At 40.9% G+C, this 24,863-nt stretch overlaps 1 protein-coding gene across 3 annotated transcripts; it reads left to right on the top strand.

Annotated features, from left to right (window-relative positions):
- Positions 1-55: 55 nt before the first annotated feature.
- Positions 56-24,863, top strand: LOC125706864 (FH1/FH2 domain-containing protein 1-like). 3 transcript variants are annotated; one of them, XM_048973708.1, is made up of 25 exons: positions 56-503; positions 1,549-1,655; positions 2,068-2,132; positions 4,887-4,954; positions 5,259-5,364; positions 5,494-5,588; positions 5,827-5,938; positions 6,035-6,129; positions 6,651-6,794; positions 6,882-7,171; positions 7,996-8,082; positions 9,718-9,807; positions 11,406-11,429; positions 13,649-13,699; positions 15,368-15,528; positions 17,297-18,180; positions 19,454-19,609; positions 20,729-20,911; positions 21,457-21,576; positions 21,875-22,036; positions 22,152-22,342; positions 22,499-22,691; positions 22,862-23,021; positions 23,468-23,644; positions 24,018-24,863. In XM_048973708.1, exons 1-25 carry the CDS (start codon positions 342-344, stop codon positions 24,089-24,091), a joined length of 3,957 nt encoding a protein of 1,318 aa, XP_048829665.1. In that variant the 5' UTR covers positions 56-341; the 3' UTR covers positions 24,092-24,863. The 3 variants fall into 3 exon arrangements, with proteins under 3 accessions (XP_048829665.1, XP_048829666.1, XP_048829667.1); XM_048973709.1 differs by lacking the exon at positions 11,406-11,429; XM_048973710.1 differs by lacking the exons at positions 56-503; positions 1,549-1,655; positions 2,068-2,132; positions 4,887-4,954; positions 5,259-5,364 and having other exon boundaries at positions 5,492-5,588; positions 5,832-5,938.

The raw sequence follows: 24,863 nt of genomic DNA, 5'->3' as shown, positions 1-24,863 counted from the left end.
CCTGTGTTTTACAGCGCAAATAATAACATTTAATTAATTTGAAAAAATATCAGTATTACCCAGCCTAAGTCACACCGGCTTACTGATGTTCTATTTGCGACATGTGTTTCATTATTATGTTATGTATCCTAACTGGAATCATGGAGTAAGTCTATTTCCAATTGCATGAGTCATTAGGTTAGTCGTTTCTTCGTCACACAGCTCTGGAGAGACGTATCAACTTAAGAGAGTTTCTATTTGATGTGATCTACTTCCAGCCGTAAAAGCCCCATTTGCCCCTGTATATGGCTGAGGGTGACTTTCACCATTAAGCGAGTGATCTGCTCTCCTTGGTCAGAAACATGGCTTTGACATGCCGAGTTCAATATCTGGACGATGCAGACCCTTTCTTGTACGGAAACTTCCCCGAGCCGAGAAGACCAATACCTTATGATGTCCAAGAAAACATCGCACTGAGTGAGCAAATCGCCGGGATTCATAAAGTGTTGCTGGCTCCACTAAAGGTTCGTATTTGTGTGTTTATGTATGTGTACACGTGCACTTTTGCTTTATATTTTCAACCTTTTTTTTTTAAACAGGGTCAGTTTCACCCTTGATATTGATGAATGTTCTTACATCTTTGAATTACAATAATAGGAGATGCAGTCATTTAATATTTTTGCTGTAGAGCAGAGGTTCTCTAATTTTTCATCAGCGGCACAAAGGCAGTTTGTAAATGGGGGGGGGGGGTTCTCTCTCATTCGGTAGATTTCGAGGACGTGGGGGGTCGGGATCGATTGCGCGGTCCGGATTACATTGTCTTTCGGTTTGAATATTAGTTCCCTTTCGGTACATGCCAATAGGCTGTCTGTTTGACGGTAATGATTTTGCTATTTAAACGATTAACATTTGCACATTTAAGGTGCAAATTCGACGCTTTTACACGTGTCGAGTTAATGCCATTTTAAAGTTTATTATGAAGAATAAGTGCTTGCATTAGCAGAGGTGGAAAATTTAGGCCCAGAAAGTACAAATCCTGACCAAGGTTTTATTTCAACCAACCTGTTGAATATAGAGAGGCACAGTCACAGAGTACTCAACTGGTTGGTTGAAACAAAATCATGGTGTGGATTTGTACTTTCTGGACGTTTCTACACTTTACTTGAGGGGGCACAAATAATGTAGCAATACATTCCCATTTACTGTATTAATGTAAAAAACCCAACGACTAAGTGATAGTCACATACTGATACCATGTTCATTTATCATTAATCAATCATAAAGTTACTATATTTGTTTATGATTTATACTTGAGTAGTAACTATGCTACTAATTTACTTGTGCCTCCTCAAGTAAAGTGTTATTAATAGACCCACTTGCTGTATAAGTATATATTTTGTTCTGGTCGCTTATATTCAGACTTTATTATTGTTTTAGTCTTGACAACAGCAGACCACTATATCCCACCTTTTGATGTATACCATGTTCCAGCTTATTTATAGCGTTTTCATAGTCTGCATTGTTGTTTGGGTGAAAGCTGACTCGCCCCTTTTATATGATCCTGTCTAGTTGGAAGACTGTACTCTTCAGCTGGCTTCCAATGGAAACTACTTGGATTTGGAGTTAACCCTGGATGAACAGCGGGAAGACCTGGAAGCATTTTATGATGATATCGAGTAAGAACGGGAAATCGCTGATCCCTGTGCATAACTGTCGTAACCAAGGGAGAGGTCAAGATGTGTAGGATTCGATTATTTAATGTGCTATTTAATGTGCGATGTAATTGTCACAGCCAAGTCATGTGCAGTCATTGTCGGTTTGTTTATTTTTCCCGTACATGAATATCAGTGCCCCTGCGACCCAGTAGGATAAGCGGTTTGGAAAATGGATGGATGGATGAATTTCAGTGTTGAATGTGTGCTGCTGTAGAGCTGAGTGTGTCTGCAGAACATCACATTAATACTAGTGTACCAATGAGGTCAGACCAAGACAGGAATAAAAGTGTTTAAGATACTACATCTTTATATCTATTTTAATGTTGATAGTGTTCCGCAGTAAGGATGTTTCTTTTTCTCATTTTTTCAACAGCAAGGGAAAGAAGCCCATCCTGATTCTGAGAACACATCTGTCCGTGCGAGTCCATTTCATTCTAGGTAATAATTAGTATGATGTGAAATTGCTGTACTTTTCATGTCCTTTATGATTGTAAACAGACCGCCTTTGTGTGATTACCTAAGATGCTAAACAGCAGCTGGCCATGCATCCGTACCACTTGATTTTTTACACGCAACTTTTTCAAAAGTACTCTTCATTGTGAGAGTTCAAAACAATCACAATAATACAATACTTTGTTCATGTTGTGAGGAAAGGTGATTTTAAAAATGTTGCAGATGTCATGAGAATGTAGCTGCAATTTGGCTCTTCTCTATAAGTAGAGTTGTATCACGTTACGAGGGACGATGGACTCGAGGGCAGGTGTTGCGAAAAGATCAAAGGGATTTTATTCGACTCAAAGAGCAAAACTGGAAATTAACAAGATTGCGAGGGGTCAAAACGGGAAGGATAGTGTGGGGAAGGAAACGGACAGACAAGAGACTGGAGCAGGAGAGGTGTCCACGTGCACTAGCAAGTATAAGACAAACAGGTACGTAAAAACACAGTGTAAAGCCGGAAACAAGCATCAGGTGCGGCCCATCAGGGCCACATGTGGGTGGAGACAGGAGGGTCAGGCGGATGTGGTGGCTGGGATGTGGCAGGTTGCCGTACTTAATTTGATGAAGGTGGAACAGACACCACAAAGGACACCAGATTAATTAAAAAGGCAAAAACTCTGTGGTGGAAATGAAGAACCCAGATGAAATGCAGACAAAACAAACTTTATGCACATTTGACTTGCAGTGCTATGGACAAGCAGGGATTTTAATAAGCTATCCATAGACCTTTGGAATTAACTGCATTTAGCTAAAGTTAATGTGTTTTTGTTGGACATTTAAATGGTGTTAAATAAAAAGCCTGGCAACCTTAAGCCTCTTTTCATGCTAAGGCTTTTGTAATGTGATGTAAAACTTTAGTTTGACTAATAGAATACAACACAATGCAATACAACACCATAGAACAATGAAACTCCATAATCCGCGGTTTTAATACTACAGTCCAGGGCCAGTCACTCCTATAGGTGACACAGGCAGCTGCCCAGGGTGCCAATTTCTGAGGGGGCGCCCAATTTGACTGGGGGCCCCGGCAGTGATGCCCACCGGGGTGCCAGCAGTGATGCCTACCGGGGGCGCCACATCAGCTAGGACTGGTACAGCTACAGTCTGGTGTCTGTAAAATGAAAATCTTACCATGAACCCATCTGCTTTTCTGCAGTGGGTGTATTAGTCATTCTCGATAATTATATCAGTGTATAAATCTGAAACACTTAAGTCGTTTCCCCAACATTTCTACTGTGATCTTTGTCGCTGCATGTTTCATTGTCAGTATCCTGCTTCTCCATACCTACAAAAGTATGTTATAACTTGTTGCTGTACTTAGTTGGCTGGGTAGCAGCACTGAAATAAGGCCAAGAGGTGGAGCCTGTTTTCCCTTACAGATATGTCAGGGAATGCTGGGATGGTCTGAAAAATGCTGTGTTAACAAGGTCCACTTTGTTAGTTAGATAATGGTTGTACATGTCATCTATTAATAGATGGCGAGCAGATTTAATTTACAGAAAAAAAGAATTTTTAAAAGTTAATTACTTTTTAAATTAATTTGAGACATATTCAGCTACATATCCAGTACTAGTCAAATGTTTGGACACACCAAGCTGCCTATAAAGGGGAGCGATAGAGTGACTTGACACACGACTTGGCCACCTGACCAACACAGGAGAGATGGTTTTGGGGGAGCCTGGCCAGATGGTGAAGGAAAGTGAGTGCTAAGCATATATGGCCAGTGAGTGCTCAGCATATATGGCCAGTGAGTGCTCAGCATATATGGGACCTCCTTCAGGACAGCTGGAAATGAATCCCTGGGAGCTGCCTCATGAAACTGGCATAGAGGAGACTGCAGGGTCAGCCAGTCCCTGGGGCAAATGGGGTTAAGGGCCTCACTCAAGGGCCCAGTGGTGGCATCACTCTACTGATCACGGGATTTTAATCCGTCCCAACCCACAGAGCTGCCCCACCCCCCCCAACAATTTGTTTCTTTTTTGCTTAGTGCTTTACTTGTTCATTGCATAATTGCATATATGTTATTTCATATACTCGTCTTTATAACTATTCTTAAATGCAGAGAATGGTACAAATAAACCTTTCTATGGGTTAGTGTGTCCAAACTTATGATTGGTACAGTGTGTGTGTGTGTGTGTGTGTGTGTGTGTGTGTGTGTGTGTGTGTGTGTGTATAAAGTTTACATTTTTATTTGTGACATATGAAATTATACACTGTACCACTGTGCGGCGAAATGTCTTTCCACCTTCTCCTGGATTGTGTGTGTCCAGGTATATCACACAATTCATCATTCAATTGTGAAATAGTTCATGATTTCACAATTTCATCAATAACTAGTTGTCAGCTGCCAGTCATGTAAAGTCGGGGTAATTATTTGCAGTTCTATAATCCTATTGAGACTGGAGAGAATGCCTGTGAGGCTGAATTTTTGATCTTTCATGACTAATTGCTTGTATTTGCTGTATAACTGAAATGTAATTTAGGCGGTCCTGAAACTCGTATTTTCATCTATTCCCCCATCCTCAATAAGCATTTTTCCAGTACAGGATTATCGTGAGCCGAGGCAGCATATTCTAATAAGCACAGAGCACTTCATAATTAAAATTTGATACTTGTGATGCCTTTTCTAATGTTCCTGGATCTTGGCCATCAGTAGGATTAACAATGTGGATGATATTATCTTCCTTGTGTCAGAAAAACTGAACAGCACTCCTGGACCTGAGTTTAAGAAATCCTTATTTTCTCTGAAGCGGATCTTTGAGGTAAACTCCTAATAATAGCAGTCAGCTTAATTTACACACAAGCACCACTGTACACAAGAAGTTACCTAACCTAAGTGTTCTCAACCTAACATATTTCATCATTTGAATGAACTACATATAATAGGGATTGTAGTACAAATTCTTAATTTTACACATATATAGACATGGAAATGCCTTTATAAGTCTTTATATATTGAATTAGATTTCCCAGATTATAGAGTTTACAATTAAGGGTCCAATAAATTTGTAATTTCAGCGTGAAAATCACCAGCTTCTGCTAGACATTTATGGGTTTTTTTTTCAGGATGACAAAGATCTGGTACCAGAGTTTGTAAATTGCAGTGGACTAACATGCTTCCTCAGTATTGGAGCAGAAGCAGATCAGAAATATCAGAACTACATTCTAAAAGGTAGGAGCGTCTGTGGGTCAAATCTCCTTCTGGATGCCAGAATGTTTTATGTGGCAGTCTGTGGGTTGCAAAATATTATCAAAGAATAAAAAAAGCTGATGGAGTTAAAAGCTGTCTTATTCTTGCCAGCTCTAAGCCAGATAATGCTGTTTGTTGATGGAATGAACGGCATCATTGCTCACAATGAAACTCTGCAGTGGTTATATGCCCTGAGTGGTAGCGTGGTAAGTTTCCTATTGCTACATTTTAAAAGTTAAAGAAAAAGTGTATTACTTTTATGCTTTATTTAAGATAGTCCAAATGAATTGTCCCGTCTTAAACATTTTACGCATATTAAGCTCAATAACTGCGGGGAAAGTCTTTCCAGTGTAGAAGAAGAGTATAGCAGCATCTTGCAGAGACCAGTTGCATTGATTGCATTGATTGACTTTGCCCTGACATTTTCCATCTGCTACTTTCAAGTCAAGACTGCTGGCAAAAACAGCTCTCAAGATGCTCATAGTGTTCGTGGAGTACATCGAGTCAAATGCCCAACTGTTCATTCAAGCTGTCAACACCATCGATCACAAACGGGGTAGGTGACTGACTTCTCTTATGCACAGAAATGCAAGGATATCATAGGCTGTGTGTGTGGACATCACTCTATATGCATTTCTGTGTACATTCCAAGGGGTGAAGCCCTGGTCTTATCTGACTGAAATCCTGGAAGATAGGAATGGAACAAACAGTGAGCTCCTGGTCTATGCCATGTCCCTCATCAATAAGGTAACCTGTCTAATGTGAGCCTGGGATTATGGACTACAATGTGACGTCAAGCACACTGGAGTTTGTAAAGTGAATGTTAAATGGTATTAGAGTATTGGGATCTGAAGGAATCTGCTGGTGTTGCTCCACCTTAATTCCTGCATCAAAATAATAAGTCAAGTCATCTAGTTAAGTCTGCTGCTAAGTACTTAATTCATAGCAGCTACAGCTCAGGACAGTGATTCTTCTCCAGTTCTTGTCCAACCTTTGTGACAGAGCATTTTGTAATGCTTGGATTGGTTTTACAGCACATCTGATAGAAGTTCATTATAGGTTTTCAGGATAGTTAATATCTGTAGATAGGGTGACCAGATAATCCATGTCAGGGAGGATACTTTGATGTAGGACACAATTTAAGCTGCCATTTCATTCATATTCATATGTTCATGTGTTGAATATGTGTAGTAATAGGGTCATTAAGTCAATGCTTTTCACTCTGTTAAGGCAGCCCTGTTACCGGTAGACCTTCTGTCCATTTTTAGACCTTGGCAGCACTTCCAGACCAGGACTCCTTTTATGATGTCACAGACTGCCTGGAGGAGCAAGGGATGGAGAGCATTGTGCAGATGCACATGGGCAGCAAGGAGACAGACGATGAGCTCAAGCAACAATTATCTATATATGAGGTGGAAATTAAGGCACAATACATGAGTATGAGAAACAGCTCAACACATTAGTTGAAAATGTCAAAATGTCTATGTTTTGACCTACAGAATGCTTTGAAGTATGAGGATGGAGAGATGGAAGAGCCTGTGGCACACATTAGGAAGGAGCGCAGGAGGGCCACGCCTTCGGTGGAGGAAGAAACCAAGAAGGAGACATTTCCCTGGCAGCCCCCTGCAGAGCTGGCACGGTCCCCGAGCAACTCGCCGTGCCCCCCCTCACCTCTATGCCCACCTTCTGAGCAATTAAGCCCAGAATCAGAAGACCTTACCACCTCCTCAGAGTATGAATCTCAAATAAATTCACCCATAAATTCCCCAGAGGACACCACCTCAATACTGTAAGTACAAGGGAGAACTGTATGTGTGTGTGTGTGTGTGTGTGTGTGTGGGTTTGCATATTTGGGGACCAAACTTCCCACAGTAAAACCTGAAACTTCCTTACTTTTGGGGACTTCTTCAGGGCCCCATTTGGATAATCTCAGTTTTTAAAAAAAAAAATCTGTGAATGCAATCAAAAAAGGAGAAGTTTTGTCATTGTATTTTGGTTGGTTACTTATGGTTAAGGTTAGGGCTGGGTAGGGGGTTGGGGTGTCGTGATTGAGATTAGGGTTATTCCCATAGTAATGAATGAACGGTCCCCATTTAAATAGGTAGACCAACTAGTGTGTGTGTGTGTGTAACATATATGAAGTATATAACTATAAGTAAGTTGATATTAACTCCTGGTAACAACATTGACAACACTCGTCTATAATGTTCTTTTAATTCTTGTTGCTGTCTTTTTCTTGTTTACCGTAAACCCAATCATTATGGTCTCCTCCAGTTAACAAATATGCCCCAAATAAGACTCTACAACCTCAGTTCAGGATAACTTCGGTCTTGACATTTTTTGCTTCGAGAGAAGGTTCTGCTAGTTCCGCAGGTTCTTTCTGCACATGCTCACACATTCCCGTTGGTTTGACTGTAATGTTTGCACCCTGCGTTGGACTGGCATTCCAGCTAAGGTGTGTCCTGTCCTGGGCTTCCTGCGGTAGGTGCTGCTGGATAAGTGGCGAATGGATGATGGGTTGATGTACAGTACTCCTTTGTTTCTGGAAATTACTTGTAGATTTGTTGCACACGTCTTTACTAATGTATCCTGTGCTGTCTCTTTGTTCACTAGTGGGCAGACGTTTGTCAGCCAGTATTATTCTCCAGTGGAAATTTCCAGAAGTCCAGTTACTGGAGGACAATTGGCAGATTCGTGCAGGTCAGTGCAGTGTTTATATGCATTGTGTTTGTAGATTTGATGACCCCAGCAAAACCAATGTCAAGGTTTAAGACATTTTATCGTCATGCGTTCTATGATGCAGTCATACTACGATTTTATGTCTGCCAGTATGTTCTAAACCAGTATTTTCTGTTATTGTGCAACATATTTTTGTTCAGTAATGATTAATATGCCTTGTTTGGCTAGTCAATGCATCATCATGTTTAATAACTGATTAAGTGAGCTAGTGGCAAAATTTAACAAATACATTGAATGGCTGGGGTGCTCCTGTGGAGAGATCTGGGAACCTAAGCTATGTTTTAGCCAAAGGGCAAAAATGCTCCAAGAAATCTCAGAATGCCCCTAAAAACAGAAGGAATTGCTCCACAGATTTTCGGTGGGTGGGAGGATGAATGGATGGATGGATGGATGGATGGATGGATTCTTGAGTGTTCCCTGCCTCGTGCCCATTGCTTCCGGGATGGGCTCCGGACCCCCCGCGACCCAATAGGATAAGCGGTTTGGACAATGGATGGATGGATGGATTCTAGAGTTTTTATTTGTAGTTTTATCATTAGGTATGTATTTATTCAGGTTTAGATAGGCAATCATTTGGGGATCTGGAATGGATTAACCCAATTTACATTATTTCTTACGGGAAAAAATGCTTTGCTTTTCAACCAAATCAGTTTTCAAACAGTCTTCTGGAAAGGATTAAGTTTGAGAACTGAGGTTCCACTGTGCAGTAGGTGAATTTTTAGTCTAGATTTAAAACAATCAGTGGAGGGTGCTGCTCGAACATGTAGCGGCTGCTTGTTCCACAATTTTGACTCCACCACAGAAAAAGCACATTTCTCCTTTTCGTCGCAAACGACATTTTGGGACAAAAAGCAGAAGCTTGTGAGGAGACCTTAATGCTCCACTTGGACAGTATGAGGGATAAGCTCACTCAAAAACTCTGATATTCACTGGCAGCCAGTGCATTGAAGCTAAAACTGGAGTAATTTGACTTATTGGATCCAGTTACAGTATTAAACGTGCTGCAGCATTTTGCACCAGCTGGAGATGAAACATGAAAAATGAAGATTGACCGACCCCTCAATAAAGTGCATTACAATAATCTCGAGGTGATGAACTAAAAGCATGGATTATGGTCTTGAAATCACTGAGGGAAAACTTAGCCCAGTCCTACCTTAAGACTCTAAGACGATAGACTTAACACCAGAATTTATTTGCTTATCAAACTTGAGACCAGAGTGAAATACAACACCAAGATTCTGATAGATAGATAGATAGATAGATAGATAGATAGATAGATAGATAGATAGATAGATAGATAGATAGATAGATAGATAGATAGATAGACATTTCTGAGCTCTATAATTCACATGTCAAATTCCATCAAAATCAAAAATGGTAATGCAAAGGCCATTTGTTTAATAAAAATGGAATGGTTCGGGAATGAGTGGATTTTTTGTGTCAAAACAACATCATTCATGCATCGTTTATGGAATTTCATGACACCTGTGGTATAATTGTCCATATCAGACAAACGATGAAATCTAGAATGTAAGAGCTCCACTTCTGGAACAGTCTAGTGCAGCTGATCACTGTTAGCATGTCTCCTGTTTGCAGCTCATCGTCTACGGAACCTGTTCCCTTGGAGAACCCAAGCCAGCTGCTCCCAGACCAGCTGCCCAGTGCCAAATCCAGAAACATTTTAAAGTAAGTATTAAGCATTTGGGGGGTCAAAGGGAGAAGTTTGGGCATTTGTTGGGGTTAATGATAGAATTCCAGCTTACTGGCCAATTGGCACCTTAAAACAATGTAAGACGAAACTTTCAATGTCACTCAATGGGCAGTATGAGCACAAGTATTATGTTTGACACTGTGTGTGGAGAGTGACATAGAGTGTAGTACGGTGGCACTGAAAGCCCCCAACACATCAACATTAACACAATGGAAAAACATTAAGAAGACACAAAACCATAAAGGTGAAACAAAAACAAATTTCATTTTTAGTGCCTTCTTAATATGTTGTTTTCTTAATGTGTTGTAGTTTTCAAAATGGAAGTGGTCCGTGCCACAGGGGGCAGTATTTCAACTCTCAATGTCGTCCCTCTGGCACAGATATCGATGGTACTCGGTTAGTGTTAATTCGCTGCTAATTCAGAAAACACTTCCCTGCGTGTTAAATAGGTTTTAGATTTAGATTGTTTGTGAGCTGATAAAAACCTTCACGTTATTTTGAGAGCAGTGTCACAAACAGACAGAAGAATGAGTCTTTTGATGGACATAGTTGAGTGAAACACTTTTATATCTTGGCCGCATTATTTAACCCATGCAACAGATACAGACATATGTCGACTTTTGTGTTTATTTTCAGGCTTGTGTTCAGAATAAAGAATTATTGTTGTATAATTAAGGGGGAAGGAAGCCCACACACAATTGTTTGTTTTATCTCACATGTGGTTTTTGGTTTTTATTTAAAGTGGAAATCTTAGCACACTTTACAGAAAATATTGTGTACTGTATGGCTATTCTGCTTGAAAATACAGATATGATTTTTGGTCCATATCACCCAGCCCTTCGTAACATACAGAGGAGGAACATGCAGTTTCTCAGTCAAGAAATTAGTGCATTTTTTTGTGTGTTAGCTGACTGACTGTTTCCTTGCAACCCGATTAAGGCGTTTACATGTGTTTTTAATAACAGGATTACTGCGTTTACATGACTAGCTCTATCACCGGTGCACTAAAAACACATCACACCACATGGAATCTAACATTGCGCAAAATTTGACTAATCTTAATGTTTTGATGTTTTTGCGTCTTCTTAATATTACCGTTTTGCATTAATGCTGATGTGTGCTAGGCTTTCAGGCCCACCGTGGTATAGTACTCTGTAAGATGAAACATTTATTGGTACTGGATGGACAGAATGAGCGTGAGTATTGAGAGAATGCCACAGTGTCATTCAGTGTAGGAACATGTCACATAAAGAAAACAGTGTTAACATGCCTTTAGAGGTTTTAAATGCATTCACAAAACAGGCCAATATGTGATTTATATTTAAGAAATCACTTACACAATTAAAGCGATGAACCAGCAATGCTTTCGAATTTTTGCTTTTCATCTTGACTTGCAGCGACACACATGCATAGCAGCCCCCTCACTTTCCCCTTATGTATCATATATTAACCTTCATAAACTCGATTTTCAGTCATTCTATTTTTTTTCTCCTCTCATACTGTTTGGCTAATCTCTTTCTGCACCATGCTGTTGTGTGTCTTTGCTGCCGCCTTCAAATCCTCCACCTGACAGATTGCACCAAAGTGATATTGTCAGGTAAGTGCTGTGACTGCAACCACAGACTGTTTGAAAGACTTCATTTGAGGGCTGGACAATATGACAAAATATTTTATCAGAGTAATATTTTTTTAAATAGCTAGCATTGAGAATTACCATAATATAATTCATAATTTTTCTTGCCCTGCGATGGGCTGGCCCCCCATCCTGGGTTGTTCCCTGCCTCCTGCCTATAGCTTCCGGGATCGGCTCCGGACCCCCCGCGACCCAGAAGGATAAGTTTCATGGGTGGCCCATACATGAACATATCATCCATAAACACTGCCATGCCCTCTAGGTCCTGTAACGTTGGGGAACATTAGATTCCAAAAGGAAGCCGTTGACAACAATAGTGAGAGAAGGGTGTGATGAGTCTTGTTAGCTTGCTGCTCCCTGGGTGTAGAGGTGTTTGCCAGAACGTGTTTGTGGCATCAAGAGAAGAGAAAACACTGTAGCTCCACTTAGCATTGGGATGATCTCCTCTTTGGTTGGCAGGATAAGCCTTTACAGCCAGGTTCAGTCATTTCAAGTCCACAGAGATTAGAACTGTGTTGTTCTTCCTTAAGACTGCCACCACTGGTACACACTAGTCGGTGGGCTGTGTCACCTTCTCTATGATGCCATCAGCCTTCATTCTGCATAGCTCTTCTTTGACTCTCTGGAGTAATGGCAGAGGAACCCTTTATGCTGTGTACATGGCATAGGGCTGTTCATATACAAACTATGTCATGTCTGGCTTATTCCTGAAAAGTCTTATGAATCTCCTCAATCCTCCTTATTAGCCCAATTTCAGCTGCCGTAGAGTGACTCCCTAAATTATTCACAGTGTGTCATGTAGCTGCCCACCTGGACTGCACAAGGAAATAGTGAACAGCTTTAGTCTTCTCTCTGAATGAGCTGGTTTTACATTTTGATACCTAAATCGGAGAATAGCGTGAGCAGAGATTTTTAATAGACATATGATATTTCCTGGTTGTGAAGTTAAACAGAACCCCAGAATTCACAGCTAATATCAAAGCATTCAGCAAATCATGGGGAAGGTGATAGAGAGTGAGGAAACATAGTTACAGACTTACAGTCTATGTAACGTACAAGAATTTGCACCTGCACCAATATTAAAAGTAACGTGAATAATGTCTGTATACTTACAACTTACTTAAAACATATTTTATGATGCTAATAAATTAAAGCAATTAAAATGTATAAAATAGACAGCCTATCAAGTCCATTTGCAAGGACAGGTAATGGGTGCTGTGCAGGAAGTCAGGCACACGCAAAAGAGGAACGTGAGAGTAAAACGGCAGTAGGAGAAGCCAAAAGACAGATATTTTGTTGGAATTGAAACTAAATGTGGCTAGAAATGGGAAACCCCAACACAAGAGTAATAAATATTGTCGTGCAAAGTAGACTAGCTGCAACGAATTCTAGAAAATGGGTCACTGGGCTAAAGCACGTCACAATAACAGGGGCAGAACCACGAACGAGGTGAAGGAACAGTAAGAGCAACAGGCTCCATACTTTTTGGGGGCTGTGTGTAGAGCAGACAGTGAAGAGGAACAGTGGATGGTGCAGCTTCCTATGGGTGCCATATTAGTACAATTCAAGATTGAATTCTGGGGTTCTGTGTGACATCACAACCCAGAAATATCATGTCTCTATTAGAAATCTTTGCTCACACTATTCTCCCAGGTATCAAAATACTGCATGCGTTAATGCGATTAAAGACACAGTAAAGCATTATGATTTAAAAATTAACGGCATCTGTTAACCCATTAACTGTCCCAGCACTAAAATAAACCATACAAACATAAACTTTCATGTTGTTATGTTGATAAGTTGATACGTTGTTCCTATCTCCCAGCCACATTTCATATTTAATCATTTTGAATGTTCCTGCTTGGCCAGACTGCTTAGCTAAAGATCATATAGTGGTCATCTACTGCAAAGAATCCCTTTGTAAAAATGGGTTCTAAAGTGGTTTGACTCAAAAACAACTTTGCTGAAGACATTGTCCATTTACTGCCTTGAGATGTCTGCTTATGATGGATTTCTCCTCCATTGTTTCTTAGTGAAACTTGCAGTGGCTTCATGGATTAAATACTTCTCATGCTTTATCTTGACTCTATTGCCCGTGCACCTCAAGTGTTTCTCTGAAGAGTAAACAAGGCTTAATTTATACCGACTGCTGGGTTTCTCCTCATGTCTCCTCCTTTCTCCAGCCCAGAGATGTGTAATGTAACTATGGACAAGCCGGTTCTGAAGAAATTCACGTAAGTATGAAGCTGTGAAAGTGGCCGTGGATGCTGCATGCATAAATCAATGAGTTGCACAGGAATACTTCCTGCATGAATGTGAAAGGCATTAGTCCCATTTGTTGTGATGCATGCGGTCTGGAAGAACCCTGGTGTCTAAAGAACACTGATGTCTCACATATTGCCAAATTAAGCTCCGCATTACCAACAATTCTCTAACAAGTCAGCTTCAAGTCGTAATATACAACTACAATGCATCATTAAAATCAGACCCTAAACTGTTGAAAATATTACTCTTGAAACTGATGCCTAAAAACAGATACTTTGAAAATCACATAATTTTAAACAACAAAATGTGGTTTACTGGAAAGTATATTTCGTATTACACTGGCTCCTCCGTATCCACAGTTTCAGTTACCTGTGGTTTATGACCAAAAAATAGCAAGTTTCATAAATAAACAGTTTGAGTTCCAAACCACACGCCAAGTGAGAACAGGCTGTAACACGATGGAATCTGCCAGCCCAGTCAGGCCCAGTACATCTGCATTTGTCCCCACACCCAGGCTTCCCCGCAGAACTTTTATCCGTTCTGCCTCCAGCGTTCTCGCTGATCACGCTCGTTGCTTGCTATAAAAAGCTTTGCTCCAACATCCCTTGATGCAGAATTCTTTTTCATCGCCCTGTTGTTTCTTAAGAATTAGGCTAAGATGTTGGAATCCCTTTCTTTTGAGGGAGTGTACAGTAATGTATAATAATGCACGATGTAGTTTATTACTGTATTTAATGTTGGAAATATCTTACTTTGCGTAATTTATCAGTGAAACTTTGTCTCGATAGGGCACAGGAACGGAGTGACGATCCCTAAGGCATTGTTCAGACACCAAGACTTAAGGGGATTTCATTTCCAAACTTAACACACGCTACACCCAATACAAAAGGACCACAAGGGGTCAGAAACAAAGGCAGACAGAGCATCAAGAAATATCAAGAGCTAGAACTAACACTCAAGGAAATACTGATAATAAAGACAATAATAAAGAAAAATAACTGGAGCTAAAAACATAGGAAATGCTTAAAAACCACAAGCAGGTACAAATGCACAGCAAATACAATGACCAACAGAGAAACAAGGCAAGAGTAGGTACATAGATATGCAGATAAACACCAGAGGAGAGACAGGTTCAAAAACTAAAGAACCATGGGGAAAAAACTGGACGGCCAGTGACATCTGCTGACCAAATGGGGACATGGCAGGGACAGATTCTGACCGGTTTGACTAGAGTTAAGTTTGGTTTCTGGTGGCCCCATGGTAAATTTTGCAGAGCGATACGTTTTTCTTATCGGGGAGTCACTCAATACATTTTGCTGACCCACATGCCTAATGCCCTACTGGAAAAATGCCTGGTATGCAAGTTGACCAGTACAGTCTGGGTTAAGATTAAGGTTAGAATTAAGCTGGTGAAATATGACTACCGTGCAGTAATGTGCTGTAACAGAGATTGCATTACAGGCTCTGGGCGTGAATGTTTAGACCTAGATCTTAGACCTGCAAGATTGTATTACATATTGTTGCCTTGTGAAAAGTATGTATAGACAAATTCCATTATTATTTTGAAAATTTTATTACATGATAAAAAGTAACGTATCAGGGTCTAATAGCTATTTGCACCCTGTTCTACCTTGCAGAGATGCATTCCTGCTGAGCCTGAATAAATCACAGAACAGGAAAAGGCAGGACATGGAAAGTGATCTGCTCAAGGAACCTGCATTCAAGGAGGACGGCATCCTTCCTGACCCAGACACATCCCACTTTCCCATAGATTCTAGCTTCAGCACCAAAGCAGAAGGTAGTGCCACATGTTGGCCTGTGACTTAATTTTAACTTCAGTTACGATTTTGACTTCCAACGATTATCATAACAAAATAATCGAGATAAAATGATTATTGTGCCACATTTCATTTTGCAGTAATGCTACCGTTTTGCCTTATGTTATAAATCCAGCACTCTCCTTTCTGGGCCCTAATTTTTTTGTTTCTCAGTTGAATCACATTTAGAGAGGTCATCCATTGTTAAAAAGAAAAAGAAAATTCAAGAAATGCATGATTCGTCCAGAGCCAATTGTGTTAACCATTGACCATTTCATCCATCCATTTTCCAAACTGCTTATCCTACTGGGTCGCAGGGGGTCCGGAGCCTATCCTGGAAGCAATGGGCACAACCCAGGATGGGGGGCCAGCCCATCGCAGGGCACACTCACACACCATTCACTCTCACATGCACTCCTATGGGCAATTTAGCAAGTCCGATTAGCCTCAGCATGTTCTTGGACTGTGGGGGGACCCGGGTCCCAGAGGTATGAGCCGACAGTGCTAACCACTGCACCACCTTGGCCATTTCAATACCAACCAAAAATGATTGTGATCATGATTTTTGCCATAATGGAGCAGCCTTAATGTCCAGGATCTTTATCTCCCTGCTCTCTGGATTGTACTCAAAAGACTTAATATGAAGAAAGATTATATAAAAACAAAAAAAAAATGTGTTGGTCATGTCAGGTCTTTCGTGATGTAGATACCCAGGTACACTACCAGTCACATTTTTACCACTTTTCCACTTATTTCATAAACTGTACATTTTTATTCTTTTAAGCATTTGAAGGTTGAGTGAACAACTATAAATGAAAATGTAAGTCAAGTAAAACAAGTTTCCTTTGTAACATGGAAAGGGTATGTAACAGTGCATGTCTGACAACCTACTCAAATTCTAGGCTGTCCTTTAAATATAAATGCGCTTAAATGCGTCTTTTATGAACGGACAATCTCTAGCAAGCGCACGGCAAGGTTGATTCACTTAGCGGAGCACATGACATGCTACTGTTTTGAAGAAACACATGAGTCATGGAAGAGATGAGCTCTCCCTCAGAGGAAACGTCAAGTGTTGGTGAAGACGGCGATAGCCTCCACAGCATCTTTACAAATGGATATTAAGGAGAAAATCCGCTAAAAAACACATACGGGACACCCTTTTATGTGTTACTATGGGACAGGTGACAACTCTACCAGCAATGTCAAAACCATCCATTCAATTTGTGGCCATTTTTCATTTTCTGAATGTGCTTAAGGGGAATTCCATGGGAATTTTAAGCAATAATGGAACCAAGAAGTAAGCAAATATTAACTTGAATTATATAACGATAATTACCAGTTTCGACCAATATGTAAAAAAAGCATCATGGTTAGATGTTTTGCCATATTGTGCAGCCCTAATTCCACCTAACACTTTCAAAGACTGTGGCCGGACAAATGTAAGCTGTAACATCTCTCTCTTGTATCTCTCTCTTGTTCACAAGTGGAATCTTGCGGTGTAATGATGTTCTTAGTGTTTCATTAAGGTGGATAGTTCCGGTCCAGAAAGTAAAAATCCAGATCAGGATTTTGTTTCAGCCAACGATTTGTGTATCAAGAGTCAGAATCACAAATTACTCAACTGCTTGGTTGAAATGAAATCCTGGTTTGGATTTTTCCTTTTTGGACCGGGACTAGTCACCTATGGTTTTTAAGCCTTGTGAAATACATGTGGGAGAATATGTGATGTTTCCAACTTCTCCATTACAGGTGAAGCAGTTCAGCATCAGGAGAATGCAGAAGAGAAGCGTGCAGCCTTCAGTGAGAACAGGCTGAAGGTGGACATGCTGTGTGACAGCAACAAAACAAAGAGTTTGAACGAGGCAAAAGACAAGATCCAAGATGACAGTGGGCTGAAGGCTGGTGACACATTGATGGGAGACTCAAAGGACGTGGGTTTAGGTCAGGATAGCATTGACTCACAGTCCCAAGTGCAGCCAGCAGAGAAACAGTCAGTGTGTGCAGAACCTGCACAGCTCGCACGAGAGAAGTACAGACGTTTGCATTCACAGCACAGCATTGATGTGGAGACACACTACAGGGATCTGGAGAACACCCTGATGACACCAATGACCAGGGAGTGCCAGGACTCCTTTGATGGGGGACATCCAACTTCTATACTCAAAGTCAAAGAATTGGATTTCTCTGATCTCTTAGAGGAGGAAGACATTGATGTCCTGGATATAGACTCTTTTGACCTTGGTATGTCCCCAGGGTGTCTGACCCCCATCCCACCTCTCCCACCACCTGGCTTTGGAATCCCACCCCCACCTCCCCTTCCTTTTGGGAGTGTGGACATGGGATCTCCTCCTCCACTCCCATTCCACGTAGGTGGCACTAACACGGGACCTCCACCCGCTCCACCACCACCAGGCATGCCCCCGGCTCCCGCTATACAAAATCTGGAACCTGGTTTTGCCAAAAAGAAGAAAACAGTCAGATTGTTCTGGAAGGAGCTTAAGCAAATAGACAGCCCCAGAAAATCCAGATTTGGAGATGGTACATTGTGGGTTGGCTTACAAAAAATATCTGTGGACACAGCTAAGCTAGAGAACTTGTTTGAGTCAAAGGCCAAAGAGCTTTCTGCTCCCCGGGTAAGTATATCTCCTCATCTGATGCCTCATGCTTTTTCAGTAGTTATCCATTGTTCATCCTTCTGCATACTATATTCATACAGTACAAAACTGTGCAGACAGTACATGTGTATGTTTTACAGTATTTCCCTGCTGTGTTATTTCCCTGTCATGTTATTTGCCTGATGTATTATTACCCTATTGTGTTACTTCTCTGTTATCTTATTTCTCTTTCATATCATTTGCCTGACATGTTATTACCCTGCTGTGTTATGTCCCTGTTGTCTTATTTCACTTCCATGTTATTTCCCTGTTGTCCTATTTCACTTCCATGTTATTTCCCTGTCACTTTATGTATTATTACCCTGCTGTTATTTCCCTGTTGTCTTATTTCTCTTTCATGTCATTTGCCTGACATGTTATTACCCTGCTGTGTTATTTCCCTGTTGTCTTATTTCACTTCCATGTTATTTCCCTGTCATGATATTCGCCAGCTGTGCTAATTCCCTTTTTGTGTTATTTCTCTGTTATAATATTTGCCTGACATGTTATTACACTGTTGTCTTATTTCCCTGTTGTCTTATTTCCCTGTCGTCTTATTTCCCTGTTGTCTTATTTCACTGCTGTGTTATTTCCCTGTTGTCTTATTTCACTGCTGTGTTATTTCCCTGTTGTCTTATTTCACTGCTGTGTTATTTCCCTGTCGTCTTATTTCCCTGCTGTGTTATTTCCCTGTTGTCTTATTTCACTGCTGTGTTATTTCCCTGTCGTCTTATTTCACTGCTGTGTTATTTCCCTGTCGTCTTATTTCACTGCTGTGTTATTTCCCTGTTGTCTTATTTCACTGCTGTGTTATTTCCCTGTTGTCTTATTTCCCTGCTGTGTTATTTCCCTGTTGTCTTATTTCACTGCTGTGTTATTTCCCTGTTGTCTTATTTCACTGCTGTGTTATTTCCCTGTTGTCTTATTTCACTTCCGTGTTATTTCCCTGTCATGATATTCGCCAGCTGTGCTAATTCCCTTTTTGTGTTATTTCTCTGTTATAATATTTGCCTGACATGTTATTACACTGTTGTCTTATTTCCCGGTTGTCTTATTTCCCTGTTGTCTTATTTCCCTGTCGTCTTATTTCCCTGTTGTCTTATTTCACTGCTGTGTTATTTCCCTGTTGTCTTATTTCACTGCTGTGTTATTTCCCTGTTGTCTTATTTCACTGCTGTGTTATTTCCCTGTCGTCTTATTTCCCTGCCAAGCTTTTTTCCTGCTATGATATTTTCCTGCTTTGTTGCTACAGAAGGCAGCTGAAGGGAAAAAATCTGAGATACACGTCCTGGATGCCAAGAGGAGTAATGCAATCAACATCGGAATGACTGTCTTACCTGCCATCCATGTCATTAAGAGTGCCATACTTAATTTTGACGAATTTGCAATCACCAAAGATGGTATTGAGGTAGGAGTCCTGGAGTTGCTCTCCTAGACCTCTCCCTGTAAAAGCTACTGTGACTTTTTATTGGATCGTGAAGGATAAAGTATTGGTTAAAATTGTTTAACATTCTTGTCCATAGAATGCTGCCCAACACTTTGGGAAGCAATGCAAAAAACATTTAAAATACATATATTAACCATGGAACTATGAGACAAAATTAGCATTTCGGTTTCATTCTGTACATTAGATAGTTATCACACACATAGGGCCCTGTTTTGCGCCAATTTAAAGTGTGACAGAGATGTTTTGCTAGTTTCATACCAGCGCATTCCTCATTTCCACACCAAGTGTGCATGTTTTCAAAATAACGAATGATTTTGGTGTTTATTAAATGAGGTGAGTCTGGGCGCATTGTTGACATTGCGCTTTTGACCAACAAAAACCATATCTAAAGTAAATGACGTATTATTAAACGATATTCAAACAGCACGTTTTAGAACGATCCTGACACGAGTGTGCACTATTGTGCACATGGTTTTTCATTCATTTATTGTATATCATTTATATTAGTTTTATTACAGGGTACAACTTAGTACAACTGATATATCGAGCATCGTCGAGTTCAGAATTATGTATTGTTGATAAGCTATTTGACTAATCGACACACATGGATATTTAAACAAACTGGGTTGTGAGTGTTCAATTAGAACGTTTAGCAGAAAGTGGAGGACTTAAGTGGAACTGCGGTACTCCTGTAAATGATGTGCTCACATATTTTCACGTGTAAGACCTGGTCCATTTCCATGACCGGAAACCGATCTGGCTTTCCAAGTAAACTCACCATTATAACAGCAATCCGCTGTAGCTCATGCGCTCCTGCCTTTTAAAGGTGACGTGCCGTCCTGATTGGTTAACTGCACGTCATGCACAAAGCATACCTCTGACTAATTAACAGAGTTAGTTGGTTACTCTTTGTGTCTTGTGCTGGCGCAAAGTCTATTTTTTCCATCGTCAAAATAGCAAATGGATTTTGGACACACGCATAAATGTTACTTGCACCTTGCGCTTTATGCTTTGTGTTAGATTGTCAAAACAGAGCCCACAGATTGATTAGTCTAATATGGCGTCCTCTTTCTGCGTCAGAAAATTCTGACCATGATGCCAACTGAGGAGGAAAAGCAGAGGATCCAGGAGGCACAACTAGCCAATCCAGATGTGGCTCTAGGGACAGCAGAGCAGTTTCTCCTCAGCCTGTCCTCCATCAGCGCCCTGGCAGCCCGGCTGCACCTCTGGGCCTTCAAGCTCAACTATGAGACACTTGAGAAGGTCAGTGTCCTCCTAGGGTAACTCCTCACTGCAGAGTGGCTTCAGTGGTGCGAATGAATGTTATTCTTTTTGTTTATTATTTTCAGCTTGTTTAAGTTATTAAAACACACAATTGTGACTTCGTTAGCTTAATAGAATAACATTGCTGCAGTGGAACTACAAGTAAAAAATGGGTAAATACTGAAATCACTGGTGAGGGACTGTCACTCAGAGGGACTCCAGAACAGTCCGCGCTGGACTCCGGAATCCAGCCCAGAAAATAAACACACCTGCCAGGTCAACTTCGTCAGATTATTAAGTCCACTTGTTGAGCATCTCCTGTGATATTAGGTGAACACTGGTTGTTGGCATCTGCTCATTCTGATATTTCTCCTCGCCAGTCTGATTCTTTGTTGCCATTCCTGTTCTCATTTTTATTTAAATATGTCAAGCAGTGTAAAAGAATGCTATGTGAATGAAGAATTATGGAAGGGTCAGTCAGGCTGTCTGAAGCAGGTAAGCAGGGAAGCCTTGCGGGTTCAACCTCCATGTACTTTGTTCTCCAGGAAATTGCTGAACCCTTGTTTGACCTGAAATTGGGAATGGAACAGCTTGCTAAAAATGAAACACTAAAGTGCATTCTTGCAACCTTTTTGGCATTTGGAAACTTTCTCAACAGTTCCAATGTGAGTACATAACATTTTTTGCATAATTATTTCATTAACAACTAAAGTATTAAGTCTACGAACAGCTCTTCAGCAAGTGTTGGTGTAGATATACCCACAGGAAAGTATAGATTTATTTTCTGCTTATTCTTGGTAATCAATGTATTTTATCATTTTAGCATGTTGGCATGTTTTAGTTGAAGTTTTGTCAGTTACCTGTGTCAGCTGACTCGGAGACTGTTGTAATCAGAGATGTCAGCATGATCTACGGCGTGGATCTGTGGTATGAATAAAGCTCTCACAGTAGGCTGTGCTGCAGGCCAAAGGCTTTGATCTGAGCTACTTGGAGAAGGTAGCAGAGGTGAAGGACACGATGCATAAACAGTCTCTCCTGCACCACGTCTGCAACTTCATCACAGAGAACCACCCAGAGACATCGGATTTGTACTCTGAGATCCCCGCAGTCACAAACTTTGCTAAAGTAAGTCCAACAATCAAGCGCAAACACAGTCGCCACTGGACACGCGTCTAGCTATTCTTCATCCACGTTGGTTAATATCCTAGTTATTGATCTCGAACAATTCCCCATGATTCAGGTTGATTTTGACCAGCTTTCAGACAACCTGGTCCAACTGGAGAAGAAGTGTAAAGCATCCTGGCACAGTCTGAAGGAGGTTTCCAAGTATGAGAGCAAAGTGCTGCTGAAGAACAAGATGACGAAATTCCTGACGAACTGCACAGACAGGATTATTGTCCTCAAAGTGGTGCACAGGCGGCTGATAAACAGGTAACGTAACTACATGCCCAGGGGTGTAGGAACCGGGGGGGTCCCCAGGTCATCAGGTGAACGTTTTAAACAAATCACTGCATCTACTGTACCCCGAGCTGGATTAGTTTGATCAATTTCTTTAATGAGTTTGTAAAGTAAGAATTTTCCCTTCAGATTTCACTCTTTTCTATTGTACCTGGGTCATCCCTCCTACTCTGTCCGAGATGCAAAGGTAACCCAGTTCTTTAAGACCATCAGTGGCTTTTCTCTGGAGTATCATACAACCAGAGAAAGGGTTCTGACTCAGAAGCAAAAACGGAATGCCTTGCGGCTGAGGACCAAGACTCGAGGGAAGCTGATCACAGAGGTGAGAGGTGATATCATACGCGGAAAATAGGGGCTGATACATGCGTAACCATTTTTTATTTATACTAAGTTTGACAGCATAAATTCTTGATGTTGTCTTTATGATGTGAGATGTGAGCGGTATTGGTTGGAAGACAGCTGAGATTGTTTCACCCCCTTGTCTTCTTCCAGACTGAGAAGTTCTCCAGTGCTGTGCCTTCAGAGCCCCAAGAGAGCCCTGTTTCTGTCTCCACCACTCCGGAACCTGAAGTTGCTCAGGAAGAACATGAAAACATGAAGAATGTTTTGATTACCAACGCTGAGCCTCACATCACCCGGCGCACACGCGGAAGTAAGAAACTATCCCAGGCAGCTAAGCTCATTGATTTAAAATAACCTTTAATATTAACAACAATAGAACCTGCTTTTGCCTTTACACTTCATTCCAGCATCCACTCATCTAGTGTAACCAGATAACACAACCAAACATTCACCAATCGCATACATTTACCATATTCTATCTAATATACTAAACAAAAAATAATCGGTATACTACACCAGCACTAACTCTATAGTGGTTAAACTGGCACTGATAGGAATACGTTTCTTGGCTGAGGTATGATTGGCATGGATGTGTATGGCCTAAACTCAACACCACTTGATTAGCTATTCTGCCTCGCTTTTGTTAAGTATATTCTATATATATATATAAAGATATTCGAAAGGTAGCTTTCAATGTAAAAATTGTTGTGGCTTTTGAATCAAAATGAAAACAAGTTTCTTTTTGTCTGCTGTCAGACTTACGAAGGGTCAGTCCCTGCGATTTGTCCGGAGCCGCAGAGGACGGCACTGGTACCCAGGACGATGCCACGGATGAAATCATGGACTGCTTGGTAAAATCTGTCACTCAAAATCCAACAGACAGGCCATCCAGTACAAGACCACGACGACGGTCCAAGGACCAGAGGAAGTCCTGTAAGTATATACAGATACGCTTTCAACATCCAGCAATTATGTATTCATTTAAAATGATCCCTTTTTGATTGACTGTGTCAGTATAATAGCATGACACCTCTACTGTATGTATGTTGACTGAAAAATTGTGAACTCAGCAACCAGGAAACAGCTCCTATAGCTCAACAAGTACAGTATTATGCTTGGCTTGAAATTCCACACAAACTGTAACCCTTCCCTCTACTGTAAATAGCAGCGGATACAAGCATCACATAAATGAGCGAATCTTGAAATGTGGTAAAAGGACCGTTGCAGTTGATTCCGGCTTTATTATATCACAAATATGTGGATATCAGCAATATGTAACCAAATTAAAACCTGTGCTGTTTTTCAGTACGGAGAGCATCGGATGTTGCTAAAGCCCTTCAGCTGATGAAGAAGGTGGCACTGATAGAAGCTCACCATTGATGATCCGCCAAAACGCACAGCAAGTGCAAGGCAAAGGCCTTGAGTCTCTCTGGAGAACTAGGAAAAAGTGTGGGAAGATACCACAACACCATCACACAGATGAGTTGTGGGCTGATATCTAACAGTTATTTGCAGTACAGTGTCCTTATTTAATTTGAATTCACAGGTCCCGTTAATGCAGGGGTAGGGAACCTGATCCATGGAGAGCTGGTGCGGATTTTTGGGATGACCTCTCAGTCAGCCAATAATGAAGCAGCGATTCTCAACTCCAGTTCTTGGAATCCACTGTTATTGGCTGATTGAGAGGCCATCCCAAAAACCCGCACCGGCCCACCATGGAACAGTATCCCCACCCCTGTGTTAATGCATCCAAGAGAGTCGGACATGGCTGCAAATTCTACATTAAAGCCAGAAAGCAAATAGATACTTCAGATTTGGTAGTGGGAGAAATTTATGACTTTTGAAATAGCCTTTATCATACGTCGTGTGCGTTTAATAGTTGCACTGGTGATCAGCTACCGAAACATGCTGATGGTTTGAGTTCTAGGGTATAGTATAAGCATAGTTTAAGTTTTTGATTTGGATATTGTCTGTTTACAGTATTAGCTTTGATGCAATGAGGTTTCTTTCGCAGAGAACTCAGAAACCAGTCTACTGAAGAACAAAACAGTGACAGGCTGAAGAGCTGATACTCTGTATATTTGAGGCATATATGCTCAGGTGTTCATTGATGTGGGTTTTGTCAATAAAGCATACTTTGTTTTTGCTGGTA

Source organism: Brienomyrus brachyistius, chromosome 13, assembly GCF_023856365.1.
Source record: "Brienomyrus brachyistius isolate T26 chromosome 13, BBRACH_0.4, whole genome shotgun sequence".
NCBI lineage: Eukaryota > Metazoa > Chordata > Actinopteri > Osteoglossiformes > Mormyridae > Brienomyrus > Brienomyrus brachyistius.
Note: the sequence above shows the minus strand (reverse complement) of the source record. Positions and strands in the feature narration are given on the sequence as shown.